General features: G+C 49.2%; 1 protein-coding gene across 2 annotated transcripts; it reads right to left on the bottom strand.

Moving 5' to 3' along the window:
- Window positions 1–373: 373 nt before the first annotated feature.
- Window positions 374–13,881, bottom strand: Gja5 (gap junction protein alpha 5). 2 transcript variants are annotated; one of them, XM_090334160.1, is made up of 2 exons: window positions 13,774–13,881; window positions 374–1,708 (listed from the first exon to the last, which is right to left on the bottom strand). In XM_090334160.1, the coding sequence occupies exon 2, from the start codon at window positions 1,676–1,678 to the stop codon at window positions 581–583; it is 1,098 nt and encodes a 365-aa protein (XP_090190286.1). In that variant the 5' UTR covers window positions 1,679–1,708; window positions 13,774–13,881; the 3' UTR covers window positions 374–580. The 2 variants fall into 2 exon arrangements, with proteins under 2 accessions (XP_090190286.1, XP_090190285.1); XM_090334159.1 differs by having other exon boundaries at window positions 374–1,705.
- Window positions 13,882–14,953: the final 1,072 nt, after the last annotated feature.

Below are 14,953 nucleotides of genomic sequence, written 5' to 3'. Positions count from 1 at the left end.
AGGCTGTGCCATTGCCAGCAAAACATTTGCCAAAGAGACCTACCAACACCCTTGTAAAATGGAGGCTGGCACTTGAACTCAGAGGTCACTCTTGATTGCCATTTTTGCTCAAGGCTGACATTCTACCCCTTGAGCCATACTCCACATTTTTTGTTTTTGTTTTGTGGTTAAGTGGAGATAAGAGTCTCTCAGATGTGTCTGCCCAAGCTGGCTTTGCACCGTGGTTCTCAGATCTCAGCCTCCTGAATTGCTGGGATTACAGGCGGGAGCCCCTCGCCTTGGCTTGGGATTCTATCTCTGTGGCCCTCCTTCCCATTTCAGATTTTGTTATGGTTCCCTTCCCTTCCTCAATGACTCATCTGAAAGATGAGTCACAGCGAAGGGAGAGGAAAGCAGAGTCGTGAGCCGCCATCTCTGGCTAGCTAGCTATGCCCTCAGAGCTGGGGTTCCACCCAATGTTGATGCACCATACCAAGGACCCAGCACCTAGCACCCAGGGCCATCACAGCAGTCAGCACGAGAAGGGGTTGGGGGGTGTCGGAGGGGCACATGTCTCCCTCGCTGACCCCACACTGGGGTGTCACACGGAGAGGTCATCCGATCTGGCCTTGCTGCTGGCCTTGCTGAGACGCCGCTTGTCGCCCTGGTACCCAGGCAGCTGGCGGGGTCCGGGCGAGGCCTGGCTGGGCAGCTCCGGCTTCTGGGCGTAATGCATGTGGAGGAAGCCTTCCTCGGGGGCCGAGGCCGGGTCCCCGCCGGGCTGGGCGTCCGGGTGGTCCAGGTCCTGCAGCGGGAGCACGCCGGGGGCGAAGGGGGCGAAGGGGCCGGAGAGCTTGCCCCCGCCCCCGGGGCCGGCCTGCAGGCACTGGTGGAAGTCGGGCGGCGGCGTGCGGCTGGGGCCGGGCCCGGGCCGCCCGCACTCGGCCGCCGCGCCCAGCCCGGGCCGCGCGCGCTCCGCCACCGCCGCGCCCGACCTGTATCGGGCGAGTCGCTGCTTGACCTGCTTCCAGCCCAAGTGAGCGAGCTCGGCCAGGCTGAGGAGGAGCGAGAGCGCGGCCACGGCCAGCATGAAGACGATGAAGACGTTCTTCTCCGTGGGCCTGGACACGTAGCAGTTGACCGGGTGGGGACAGGGGCTCCGGCGGCACACGTGCAGGGTCTCCAGGAAGACGCCGTAGAGCAGGTACTGGCCCGCGATGAAGGCCACCTCCATGACGGTGCGGAGGACGATCGTGCACACGTAGGTGTGCAGCAGGCCGCCCTGGAGGATGACCCTGCCGGCCGCGTCCTCCCAGCAGGCCAGCTGGGCCTTCTCGGCGGCCTCCGGGCTCGGGCCGGGCCCCGCGGCCTCGCGCCGCCGCTGCTTCTCCTGCCTGCGCACCGTGTGCACGGCGTGGCCCATGTAGACGAGCGAGGGCGTGGACACGAAGATGATCTGCAGCACCCAGTAGCGGATGTGCGAGATGGGGAAGGCCTGGTCGTAGCACACGTTCTCGCAGCCCGGCTGCAGCGTGTCGCAGCGGAAGTCGGCCTGCTCGTCGCCCCAGGAGGACTCGGCCGCCGTGCCCAGCACCAGCATGCGGAAGATGAAGAGCACCGTGAGCCACACCTTGCCGATCACCGTCGAGTGCTTGTGAACCTCCTCCAGGAACTCCCCGAGGAAGCCCCAGTCCCCCATGGCGCCGGGCGGCGGCTGCGGGCGCCTCTGCTGGGCGGGAGACAGGAAGAAGAGGAAGAGGGCCACGTCGGGGCGCGCTCCCCATTAGCCGAGTGCCCCCCTCTCCCCCCCGCACACCCACAGCCCGCTCTCGTCTCCCCGGACTCAAAAGACAACCACAAGATCGCAAGCCAGGCCCAGGGGCCTGACTCCAGGGGCAAAGGTCTGAGGATCCAGCTACAGATCAAGCCCAAGAAGAAAATCCTGGGAGATGTTTATCTCTGGTGAGCCATCAAAAAGGCCGGAGTGGAGGTGTGGCTCAAGTGGTAGAGTAACAGCCCCCACTGGGAAAGGCTAAAGGGCATTGCGAGGCTCTGAGGGAAGCTCATAGGGACACACACACAACTGATCAGACAATGCCCTGTCACCTACTGTCAGTAGATCACAGGGTTCAACATCGTCAAATGGGCAGTGACCCAACCATGTGAACATCTGAGAGCAAAGAGGAGACAGAGGAAGGAAGAAATGGAAAGAAGAGAACCAGAAAGGGGAGATGACAAGAGGGAGGAGGCCGGGAATGTAGCGGAAGAACCCACATCATCCTTAAGAGAACACACAGAGGGTGAGCAAGTGCAGTTTGAACTTCTATTCCTCTCTTCTGAGTGTGAATAAATTATTAAATCTGTATTTCACTGCTCTTACCTGGGGAAAAAGGATGAAGAAACTATTACTTAACTCAAAGTGCTTTGTGTGCATGTGTGCGGGTGTGTTTTTTGGGGGGAGGGGTCATTAAACATAGTGCTGACCCTCTACCACTTAGACCACAGCCTTTTGGTGTGCTTTTTGGTGGTCAGTTGTTGATGAGACTCTCACAGACTTTTATGCCTTAGCTGGCATCAAACCTCAGTCCTTTGATCTCAGCCTCCCAAGTGAACTAGGATTTCAGGCCCGAGACACTGGTATCTGGTGTTAACTCAGAATGCTTTGAGGTGATAAGGAACACTGAATACAAGGGTCCACATTTAAAAAAAAAATGGAATAAAAGCCATTACTCACAGGGAAGAATGGATTCAGGAAAAGGAAAATACGCATCTGTCTGAGTAAAGTGCATTAGAAAGAAGAAAAGGAGCCAGGTATGGTGACTCATGCCTGTAATCCTAGCTACTCAGGTGGCTGGGATCTGAGGATCACAGTTCAAAGCCATCCAAGGCACTAAAGTCTGTGAGACTCTTATCTCCAGTTAACCACCAGAAAATCGGAAGTGGTGCTGTGGTTCAAGGGGTAGCCTTGAGCTGAAGAGTTCAGGAATGGTGTCCAGGCCCAGAGTTCAAGTTCCATGACTGACCAAAAAAGAAAAAAAGAAAAGAACGAAGAAAAGGGAAAGGGGGGGAAGCAAAGGGGAAAAAAGAAACAAGAAGAAATGGAAATTAAAAGGAAGACAAAGAAAAGAAGTAAGGAAAAAGAGAGATAGAGAAAGTGACAGCTTACATTACTCCAGGAGTGGGGATAATTTTTCACACTTACTCCCTGAAGACCTTTCTCCTCATCTTCTCCCTCTGTCTTTCATCTTTTGCAAGTCTCCAGGGATGCATAAAAGTAACTCCAGACAAAGAATGTACCACTTCTGTCTGCCAAGAAGCCTGAACACTGCCCACCTGGCTTGTGATCAAGCGATGCTATTTGCAAGGAGACTAGTACAAGTTCAAGAAAAGAGCATCTTGGGGTTGGGGTTTTTTGGTTTTTTGGTTTGTTTGTTTTATTGTCCTAGTCCTAGGACTTGAATGTAGAGCATAGTCTTTCCTGCCCAGGCTGGCTTAGAACAGTGATTCGCAGATCTCAGATCTCAGTAGGATTATAGGTGTGAGACACAGATTCCCCAGCAAGAAAAGAGCCGCTTGGAAAGGCAGAAAAACACTGCTAGGAGAGAAGTATCCTCGTGAGCTGAAGAGATGTAGGCTTGAGAAAGGACCGCCCCTCCTCCAGGACCCTGCAGAGGAAACAGAATGAAGGACCTTTCCTTTATGACTTCCTACTGACCTTCCTTCAAGGTCAGGGACGTTAAAATACCAGCCACTCAGTTCTGTGACTAAAGCTGGTTTTCCAGGACATTATCTCCCTTGGGCTACTTACAACATCAACAAACAAACAAACAAACAAACAAATGGAAAAACAGAGTTGTTGCTCCGCTGTTTTATGGGGTGTATAGAATGTGAACTCCTTTGTGGATTTCTTGGCTGGAAGAACACAAAGGAGGAGCAAAGGAAGCTTCTGGTGCCATGAAAACATTCAGATACAATGGTAATTTCCTCATGCCTTTGTTGCAATCTTCCCTGGCATGCTGGCATGTGTGTGTGTGTGTGTGTGTGTGTGTGTGCGTGCGCGCGCGTGCACGCGTGCGCGCACACACACATACACACACACACGCCAGTCCAGAGGCTAGAACTCAGGGCCTTGCACTTTAGCCTAGTTTTTGCTCAAGGCTGATGTTCTACCCTTTGAGTCACAGCTTTCCTTGCTCATATATTGACTTAATAAGGGTTTGAGGTGGTTCTAAGGTACCAGGACTCATGCTAGGCATTGGGAGTGTGGAAGGAAGGGAGAGAGACAAGGATTCTCTGGTTTAATTGCTTCTTTTTTTTCTATGAGGGCAGAAGTGATGTGTATGGGCTGGGAGGTTGACCTAGTTGGGAGAGTGCTTGCCTAGCATGCATGAAGACCTGGGTTCGATTCCTCGGTACCCTATATGTAGAAAAAAGCCAGAAGTGGTGCTGAGGCTCAAATGATAAAGCTCTACCCTAGAGAAAGTCCAAGGACAGTGCTCAGGTCCTGAGCTCAAGCCCAGGGCCTATTACTATTAATAGTAATAAGAATGCAATGTGTATTAAGAAGGAAGTTCAACTGGATACTGGTGGCTCATTCATGCCTCTAACATTAGCTACTCAAGAGGCTGAGATCCTAGTTCAAAGTCTGGATCCTGGTTCAAAGCCAGGCCAGACAGACAAACCTGAGACTTTTATCTCCAGTTAACCAGCAAAAATCCCAAAGTGGAGGTTTGCCTCAAAATGATAGAGTGCCAGCCTTGAGTGAAAAGGCCAAGAAAGAGTACAAGTTTAACCCCTTGTACCAGCACACACACACACACACACACACACACACACACACACACACACACACTGAATACCTCTGAAATTATAGACATTCAGTTTTTATTGCTGAGTGGATTTTTTTTAATCGCTGTGCAGTAATTGTTATCGCTTGTTTTGCAGAGGAGAAGAAACCTTATAGAAAACATGATTTGGTTAAAGAAACAAAGATGAATAGCAGAACTGGGGCTTTCCCCTAGTTCCCTGTCTGGGGTGGGGGGGTCATTATTTCTTAGGTCTCTGCTCCTGGAATTTCATGAACTGCTAAGTCCAGAGCACTGAGTGGCATCAGAAGGGATTCAGCTGTTGAGTAATGAGGTCAGCTTTTATGCAACCAAGAGAGCACTTGGCAGGGCGGGGGGAAGAGTCTCACAGACTTTCCTGCCAGGCTGGCCTTGGCCCCCCCAATCTCAGCCTCCTGATGAGCTAGGATTACAAGCGTGAGCTTCCACTTCTTTATTGTGCTTTGCACTGTATGGAGTGCTGAGGAAAAGAAATGCGAACGTATCCTTCGATTCAGTTTCATAGACATTTACTGAGCGTGTGTGTGTGTGTGTGTGTGTGTGTGTGTGTGTGTCCTGGTGCTTGAACTCAGGGCCTTATATTGCCCCTTAGCTTTTTCACTCAAGGCTAATGCTGAGGCTCTACCACTTGAGCCACAGATCTACTTCTGACTTTTAGCTAGTTCACTGGATATAAGTCTTACTATGACCTTGCAGCTGGTGGTATGGATTTTATATAAATAGCAATGGATGGAGGAGCGTCAAGGTCACTCAGAACACCAAATCCCACACAGATTGAGGCTGGTCCTAAACCTAGGGGGCATGCGGGCCCCTGATTCTCATCAGAAATGGGGCCTCCTGAGAAGCTGGCTTAGGACTCCCTATCCCATGACTAAGGGGTGCAGAACACCATGAGACAAGCACTAGGCCCTCCTTCCCTCTGGCCAGCTAAGCAGGGCTAAAGTTGTCCAGTGGGGGCCATCACTATACTCCTTCATGTGTCTCCCCTCAGCTTAGGGGGTTTCTCCAAGCTTGTCAAAATTAGATTGTAGGACCATTCCATAGCATCTAATTCTGGAAATGACACATGTTCTAGACAGTGTCTAAGAGGCTTCTGTTTCTCAATAAAGATGGTTATTCATAGTAATAAGAACAATACTCTGGGCCTGTGCTATTGTTCTGTTGGTCTTCCAGTGGAACATGGCACAGGAAGATGGTAAGAAAAACTTGTTTCTCAATGAAATCTTTTATTTTATATTCATTTATTTATGTTTGTGCCAGTCCTGGAGCAGGAACTCCAGGCCTGTCCCTGAGATTTTGTGCTGAAGGCTAGCGCTCTACTACTTGAGCCCAGCTCCACTTCCAACTTGTTAGTGGTAAAGTGGAGATAAGAGTTTCATGAACTTTCCTGCCCAGGCTGGCTTAGAACTGTGCTCCTCAGCTCTCAGCCTCCTGAGTAGCACAGGTTACAGGTGTGAGCTCTCAGCAGCTGCTTCAGTGCAGAGAAAGCTTTAAGAGTCCCAGGGCTCCTCTTCAATAATTCCTACAGCACAGATTCACGTCAGTCCCGATCACTGGAGAAGGTATTTGCTAAGTACCTACACTACGCTGGGCATAACAAGTGACTCCATAAAGAATACAAGCCATGCATACTTTTCTGGTTTCCCTTCACCCAATAGGGTTTTTTTTTTTGCTAAAATGGATTATGAATCCATAAAGAAGTACACGACAAGGATGTTGATTTTCAGCTACCTCAGTAATTGTTATTGGACTTTGAGAATCTCAACCACATTTTCTAGTTTATCCAGAATTTGATTCAAACTAGAATTTGAATCCAGGCGATAAAAAGATAAAGCTTGACACAATGGCTCAAGCCTGTAATCCTAGCTACCTGGAAGGCAGAGACTAGGGGATGATGGTTCAAGGCCAGCTCAAGCAAAACTATTCATGAGGCTGTATCTCAACCCACAGTTGTTCATAGGGCAAATGTGCCTGTGATCCTAAGCTGCGGGGACAATGCACGGGCTAGGACCACTGATACATTGTCATCCCTGTAATGCCAGGAAACACAAATAGAAAGATCAATGTCCATGCCAAAAATACCCACAGCCCAAAAGACTGAAGGTATGGCTCCTGTGGCAGAGCATCCACCTTTGTAGAAAGTACAAGGTCAAGTTCAAAGCCCAGTCCTGCCAAAAATGAAATAAGGATAATAATAATACTTATTAAGATGATCCTATGTACCAGGCACTCTGTAAGCTTATATGTACGTATATGTGGTATGTGTGTATGTGTGTGTGTGTAGATATGGATGCATATATTTTTGTTCATTTATTTCTGTTTATTTCTTTCTGACAAACAACTTGAAGAAACAAGAACTTTTGTCATCCTTTACAAGACCCAGAGAGGTTAAACTTGAATAAAAGCTGAAGTCAAATCCATGGGTCACATGCAGCAAAGTCTGCCCCTTTTGTTTTTCAGCCCGTCCTGGGACTTGAACTTAGGGCCTGGGCACTGTCCTTGGACACTTTTGCTCAAGGCTAGCACTCTGCCACTTGAGCCCCAACGCCACTTCTGACTTTTTTCTGTGTATGTGGTACCAAGGGATGGAACCCAGGTCTTTGTGCATGTGAGGCGAGCACTCTACCCCTAGGCCAAACTCCCAACCTATCTGGACTTTTTTTATTTGGCAACTTCTTGCCAATCAGAGGCCCTTACATTAAGGATATAAAGTTCTCCCCTGATTTAGGTTTAGGCTAGCTACATCAATCTCAGGAGAAATGACCAGGACGTAAATTCCTACTTTCTAACAATTAGAAGTGCAAGGCAGGCACCTGTGGCTCCCGCCTGTGATCCTACCTACTCAGAAGGCTGAGATCTGAGGATCCTGGTTCAAAGCCAGATCAGGCATGAAAGTCAGTTCGCCTCTTATCTCCAATTAATCAGCAAAAAGCCAGAAGTGGAGGTGTGGTTCAAAATAGAGAGTGCCATCCTTGAGCAGGTAAAGCTCAGAAACAGTGCCCAGGTTTGAAGTCAAACCTCAATACTGGAACAAAAGAAAAAGAAAAAGAATCAGAAGTCCACTATGGACCAGCGTCCCTGAATTTGATCTCCACAGAGATGAGAGAGAAGAAAGAGGCAGATGGGTGAGATAACTTCCCTTAGTTTTCCTCTTGCTCAAGCCCCTGGCAGAGAACAAATTCATCTACTCACTGACACACCGCTAGTACACAGTTGTCTCAAAGCCAGGAAGGTAGAAACAAGCCAACAGAGGGAAGCAAGTGATTCTTGATAAATGCATTTCTTTTTCTTTTTTTCTTTTTTTTTTGTAGGGGTGCGGGGCAATCCTGGGGCTTGAACTCAGGGCCTGAGCATTGTCTTGGGCTTTCTCCAGGCTAGAGCTCTACCACTAGAGCCACAGTACCACTTCCAGCTTTTTCTATGCATATGGTACCAATGAATCGAACCCAGGGCTTCGTGCATGCTAGGTAAACACACGACCGCTAGGCCAAACTCTGGCCTGCTTTTCTTCTTAAAGTGTTGGGAAGTATTTGTAAGATGTGGATTGAAAGGAAGGGAATTGGAGAAGCTAGAGACCGCTCAGATAGTAGTTTTATATAAGATACGAAAGTTAAGAAGTACTATGAAAAAACACTAGGTTGAAAGCCAGAAGTACTTTAGGATTATACTCTTTTCTTTTCTTTTTTTCCGGGACTGGAGTTTGGACTAAAGGACTTGTACTTGCAAGATAGGTGTTCTACCACTTGAGCCACACCTCCAACCCTCTTTGCTATTTACTTTTGATTAGGAAAACCCTAATTTTTTTTTTGTCGGTGATGGGGCTTGAACTCTGCACCGCGGCACTGCCCCTGAGCTCTTCAGCTCAAGGCTAGTACTCTACCATTTTGAGCCACAGTACCACTTTCAGTTTTCTGGTGGTTAATTGGAGATAAGAATCTCCTGGACTTTGGTGCCCAGGCTGGCTCAGAACCATGATCCTCAGATCTCAGCCTCCTGAGTAGCTAGGATGATAGGCGTGAGCCACTGGCCACTTGGATTCTTTTATTTATACTTCCCAGGTAGCTGAGATGACAGACACATACCTAGTGCTTTATTGTTCAATAGGGATCTAGGCTAGCCTCATAGCTAGGATTATAGATGTGAGCCACCCTGCCCAGCCACAGATATACTTCTTCACTTCCCATTAAGTGCACTGGGAAACTGTATTATCTTATTTTACAGAAGATGAAATAGAGGCTTGAGGTTAGATGACTCATGAGAAGTCTCACAATTAGTGAATAAGTGACAGGAACCCGATCAGCCTCATTCCAAAGCCGACATTCGCTCCGTGTCTCTGAAAAGGAGATGAAAGGTTGGCTGGTGAACCTGTGACCAGAACACCAGTCCCAACTTGTAAACAGGGCTCTGCTCACTTTTCCTGATGCCATATGGGAGAGGCTGCAGGGCTTCCTCCTTTTAGCTTCTGGTGTACTGGCGGGCCAGCTTTAGCATATGCTGCACTGGGGACCTCACCATCAGGGTCAGGACTCCCAGACTTCAGCATCTGCCACCATTTGGCCAGAATTCACATATAGAAAGCGATTTCCTTTTTTAGCCAGTCAGTACTGTTGGCTGAGGCCCTGTCTACTGCTGGGCTCCCGGCTGGCCAGACAGAGGGCTCTGGTGATGCACTGATGTCACATTCTAACAAAAACAGCAAAGATGCTCATAGCTAGATGCTAAGACTCTGAACTGCTAGGAATAGTGAGGCGAGGGCCTGGCCCCACACCCTCTGGTTGGGTGACTTTAAGGGCTGATCACGCTATCTCAGAAAATTAGGGGTATGTTTGGGAACTAAAGACTATGTATGTGGAAATGCCTGGATCAGTGCCTGGCCCAGGGAAGGCATCTGACAAAATGGCAGGACTTGAACTCAGGACCTGGGCATTGTCCCTTAGCTCTTTCTCTCAAGGTTAGCACTCTACCACCTGAGCCACACCTTCACTTCCAGCTTTTTGATGGTTAATTAGAAATAAGAGTCTCATAGACTTTCCTGTATGGATTGGCTTTGAGCCATGATTCTCAGATCTCAACCTTTGGAGTAGCTAGGCTTACAGGTATGTGTGCCACCTGGGCCCAGCTCTACCATGTCTTCTTTTCTTTCTGGTTGTAGGGCCTGGGCACTGTCCCTGAGCTCTTTTGCTCAAGGCTAGCACTTTACCACTTGGGCCCACAGCTCTACTTCTTGTTTGCAGGTGGTTAATTGGAGATAAAGAATCTCACAAACTTTCCTGCCTGGTCTGCTTTTGAGCCATGCTCCTCAGCTCTCAGTAGCTAGGATTACAGGCGCCAGCCACCAGTGCCTGTTTCTTTCATGTCTTTAACTCAGGCTGTTAGGCCCAAGTGTGCATGATAGGATTTCTCCCTTCAAGAAGCCGGGTGCCTTCACAACAGCACCTCCACAAAAGCAAAGTAGAAGAGAAATATGGAGGATGATGACGCCAAGGGGGAGAAGACTTATTGACTGCTGGCCTGCCACCTGTGTGCCCTGTGCTAAAGTTCCGAGTCGTGCACTTTCTGGTCAGGAGTAAGTTCTGGGTTCCCCCTGTGACAATGCAGGGCTATCATTTGCTTCGAGAGGCTCTTTCTCATGCCAGCTGTTCATTGTGGGTTTGCATAAGAGACCTCCCTGCCCCTGGATGTCAGTACACATGTGTGGCCGGATAGTGGCTGAGAGGGTCAAGCTCTTAAGTTCAGAGTGTGTGACTGACTGATTATTATAATATGGCAAGTTAGTAGCAGAGTACAGTGACTCATGCCTCAGGAAACTGAGACCTGAGGATCACAGTTTGAAGTCAGGCCCAGAAGACAAACCCAGCCCCAGGGAAACAAATCCATGGATTCTCATGTCCAATTAACCACTAAACGTGTGGGTTCAGTGGTAGAGTGCCAGCCTTGAGGAATAAAGATAAACAAGTGTGAGAGGTCCCGAGTTCAAACCCCTCCTTGCCAGAATGCAGAGTCTGATTTTCTGACTCCTCGCTAAGAAGACTGCAAAAATAGTTCCGAAAAAGAAAAGAAAGAAGAAGAAAAAAGAGTGGTAGTCATAAAAATGAATCAGTACTTGTTCAGAATTAATTATATGTCATAGCTAGCCTGCACTGTGGATAGTCCTTTTCATCCAATGAGATACAATCCAGAGAGACTTGGGCTGAAGTGATCTGAAGTCTCCATTATTATTCTGTTGCTAGGTGAGCACCTACTATGTGCTGGCACTTAAAATAGCAGACTGGGGGTGTAGCTCAATGGTTAGGGTGTTTATTTAATCCCTACTACCGGGAAGGTGGGGAAGGAGAAGGGAAAAGTCTATTTCATCTCTAGCAAACTTAATAGGAAAGTGGTATTAACCTCTTAATAGCATCTGAAGAAACAGAAGATGAGAGAAAAGTAAGTCCTCTTAAGTAACACAGCCAAAATGTCAAAGCAAATGTGACTGAAGAGCCCAGGTGGTTTGTTTTGCACTAGCTCAAGCTATGAGAGCCCTTGGTGGCATGTCAGTCTCTTTGATTCAGAGACCTTACAACATCCTTTCCCTTCACATGAATGAATGAATGCCTTTTTCCTTGCCCGTTCTTTGCTAATACGTCAGCAACAAGTGATTCAGAAAGTGTTAGCAGGCAGTCCTGACCAAGATCCAGCCTCTTCCAGCCATAGAGAGGAAGACCATGTCTTTTGTAAGAGCCCAGAAGATTTTCTGGAAAAGAAATGCTTCTCCTTCTTGGCCAACTCAACCCTTCAGGCAGGTGGGGTGGGGTAGACTGGTTGTTGGGGAAGCTTTGAGAATGCCCTGTGGGCAAGTCCCCTCCTGCTTGGGTAAGGTCTTGGACTTGCACCTCACAGGCCCTGAGTGAAGTCTGCAGATCTTCTATTCCTTCCATTTCTGTCCTGTGGAATCCACATACAGGATTCTGACTAGTTGCATTAATTGGGCCCAAAATGGAGCCATGAGGCCAGCTGGCACCAGTTGGTAACTCATAGCCATGGTGGCTGCTGGCCTATGCCCAACCTCTGCCAGGAGGACAGGCAGGAAGGTGGGTATACCATACAGACCAAAGCACAGGACTGATTAGATGTTCAAATGAATGCTCAAACGGGTACCCAGTGAATCACACCTGCCATCCTAGAGACTCAGGAGGCTGAGATGTGAAGATGGAGTTTCAAAGCCAGCCCAGGCAGAACAAGTCCCTGAGACTTTTCTTTCCACTAGGGAGGATGGATGCTCAGCTCCCGGCCTTCTCAGGTCTGCGTCTGCATAGGCTCAGAGGGACAGTCCAGGAGCAGGCTCCAAACAGCTCTGCTGCCCCCGGGAACTGGACAGGAAGGTGAGAAGTTCACTCCCGTCTCTGGAGAGTAGTGACTCAGGCACAGGGGCAATGGATGGAGGAGTGGAGGCCTTCTGTCCTACACACACCTCCAGGCACATCAACAGAGGACCCGAGCCTCACCTACTGGTCTGCATTTCTTTTCTGCTCAGTTGATTTCAATTCCAGATCTCCTGACTCCCTGTCCAGTGCTCTGCACACTGCCCTTCTCTTAGGCTAAGTGGACCCTGGTATGCAGAGCCTTGGTTTGGTAATCTCCTCCAGGAGGGTATGCTGAGGTCTAAGAACCGGTAAGGTGCCAGTAGTTCATGCCTGTAATCTCAGAAGGCTGAGATCTGATGTTCATAGTTCAAAGCCAGCTCAGGCAGCAAAGTCTATGAGACTCTTATCTCCAGTTAACCATTGAAAAGCCAGACATGAAGCTGTGACTCAGCCATGAACAGAAAAGCTCTGAGACAGCACCCAGGCCCTGAGTCCAAGTCTCTGGACCAGCACAGAAAGAAAGAATGAAAGAGGAGAAAGGAGGAGGAGGAGGAGGAGGAGGAGGAGGAGGAGGAGGAGGAGGAGGAGGAGGAAAAAGGGGAAGTAGAAAAGGAGAAGGGGGAGGAAGAGAGGAAGAAAAAGAGGAAGAAGAGACTCTATTATGACGCAAAGAGGAATTAGAAAGGCCTCCATTATGAGGTACTGGTACTGGGTGGAGTGGGGCATAAGGGAAAAGGGAAGGGCTATTCAACCTTGGTCCCTCTTCCTTTTAGAATTGCATTTGAGCCCATACAGCTGTAAACTCATGCAATGTCCTATTGAATGCCTTCAAGGAGATTTTTCTGCTAGATTCATTTCCAGCTGCAAGAAGACGAAATTGAGGCTCAGAGAGAAGAGTATCCAGCTCAAAGTCACACAGCCAGCCAAGCCAGGGGACCTGGCCCAGGTTTCATGGCCCATGTCTTGGTTCTTCTCCATCTCCTGCCGCATACTCTCCTAGATGCCTGTCTCCTCAGCCTGACTCTGGGGAAGCCTAGATTCCAGATTGGTTGCCCCCCCCCCCCGCAATGTGGGACGTGATGCTCTTCAGAAAACTAAGCAGAGAATATTTTTAAACCACCAGACATGCCTTACCAAGGGAAAAAGAAAAAAAAATCAAAACACTCTCCTCCATGCTATGGAAAAGTATTTTTAAAAAGATTCCATGCCTAGAGAAAACATCGTAAAACAGAGTTTGGGGTGGTTTTTTTTTAATTTTTTGTTTTTAAAGGTCCAATTCTCTCTTCACAAAAATGCTGGCCAACAGACAGTGGGACCCCGTTCTAACGTTCCCAGAGCACCCTATAACTGCAAGGAATCCCCCTCCCCTCCCTCCCCACTCCCAATTCTACAGCTGCCTAGAGATGAAGTCCACAGTGCAAACATCTCATTCACTCACTCGCCTTAATCTATCCAGAGCTGGCCCAGAGGCCACATGGTGGCAGGTACAGAGAACATTGCTCTGCTACTCCCTGAGGAAGTCAAGTCTCTCTGTCTGTCTGTGTCTCTGTCTGTCTCTGTCTGTTACATCCTATTCACTCTTCTGAAAAGTTCAAGGCCACCCTTACCTGCTTCTTTTCCTCCTCCCTGGAGCTTCTGTTGCTTCTCTGGGCTCTGGGTGCTTGCTCAACTGCCCACTGCTCTTTGCTCTTGAGGCTGTCAGTGGTTTGTCGGCCACTCTCTTTTTAATCCCTGTCGCCCTCCCTCCGCCCACTTCTTCCTCCCCTTTCTCTCCCCACCCCTTTCCCCCTCTGAGTCCCTCCCAACTACCCTTTGTGCTTAGGACCTGCTGCATTCATCAAGTTTTCTGCTTCCTTCCCACCTCTGCAGCCTGTCCTCCCTCCTCCCTTCCAGTGCTGTCCTTCCCCAGTCTCCTGCCCTTCTCACAGTGGTTCTTGAGGTTTGACGCTCGTGGTCCCCCCCCCCCCCCCCCCCCCCCCCGCCCCGCCGCCAGGGGCGGGGAAGCTGCTGCCTGGGGCATTGCCTCCTCACCTCTTTTCCTGTCCACTCTTCATTCTGCTGAGTCTCTCGGTGTCCCCATGTCACCATTGCCCTAAGAAACTGACAGAAAATTGGCCTTGCTCAGTGAGATTGTCCTAAGAAAAAGAAATGTTCTAAGCTGGGTGCCCATGGTTCCTGTCTGCAATCTTAGCTACTCCTGCGGCTGAGATCTGAAGATCTGTGGTTCCAAGACTGAAAAGTGTGTGAGACACTTATCTTCAATGAGCCATAAAAAGCCAGAAGTGGAGGTGTGATTCAAGGGATAGAGATCCAGCCTTGAGCAAAATAGCTAAGGGACAGTGCCCAGGTCCTGAGCTCTCAGTACCGACACACACACACACACACACACACACACACACACACAGACTGGGAATTCGGCCTAATGGTATAGTGCTTGCCTAGCATGCACAAAGACCCAGGTTCGATTCCTTGTTACCACATGTATAGAAAAAAGCTGGAAGTGGTGCTGTGGCTCAAGTGGTAGAGCTCTAGCCTTGAGAAAGCCCAAGGACAGGGCTCAGACTCTACTACAAGCCCCAGGACTGGCAAAAAAAAAGTATACATGCACCTCCACTGCACCCACATCAGTGAGCTGAGCACCCACAAAGCTTCAGAGGAATATGTTCACAAAATCCCAGCCATCCAGCATCCAGAGTAGACACCAGGCATTACCTGAAGCATAAAAGAACTTAACCTCTGAAAGTAAAGTCAAAAGGGAAAGGGAGAGGGGAGGAAAGGGGGGGAGAG

Source organism: Megascapheus bottae, chromosome 6 (assembly GCF_031878675.1).
Source record: "Megascapheus bottae isolate mThoBot1 chromosome 6, mThoBot2.hap1, whole genome shotgun sequence".
NCBI lineage: Eukaryota > Metazoa > Chordata > Mammalia > Rodentia > Geomyidae > Megascapheus > Megascapheus bottae.
Note: the sequence above shows the minus strand (reverse complement) of the source record. Positions and strands in the feature narration are given on the sequence as shown.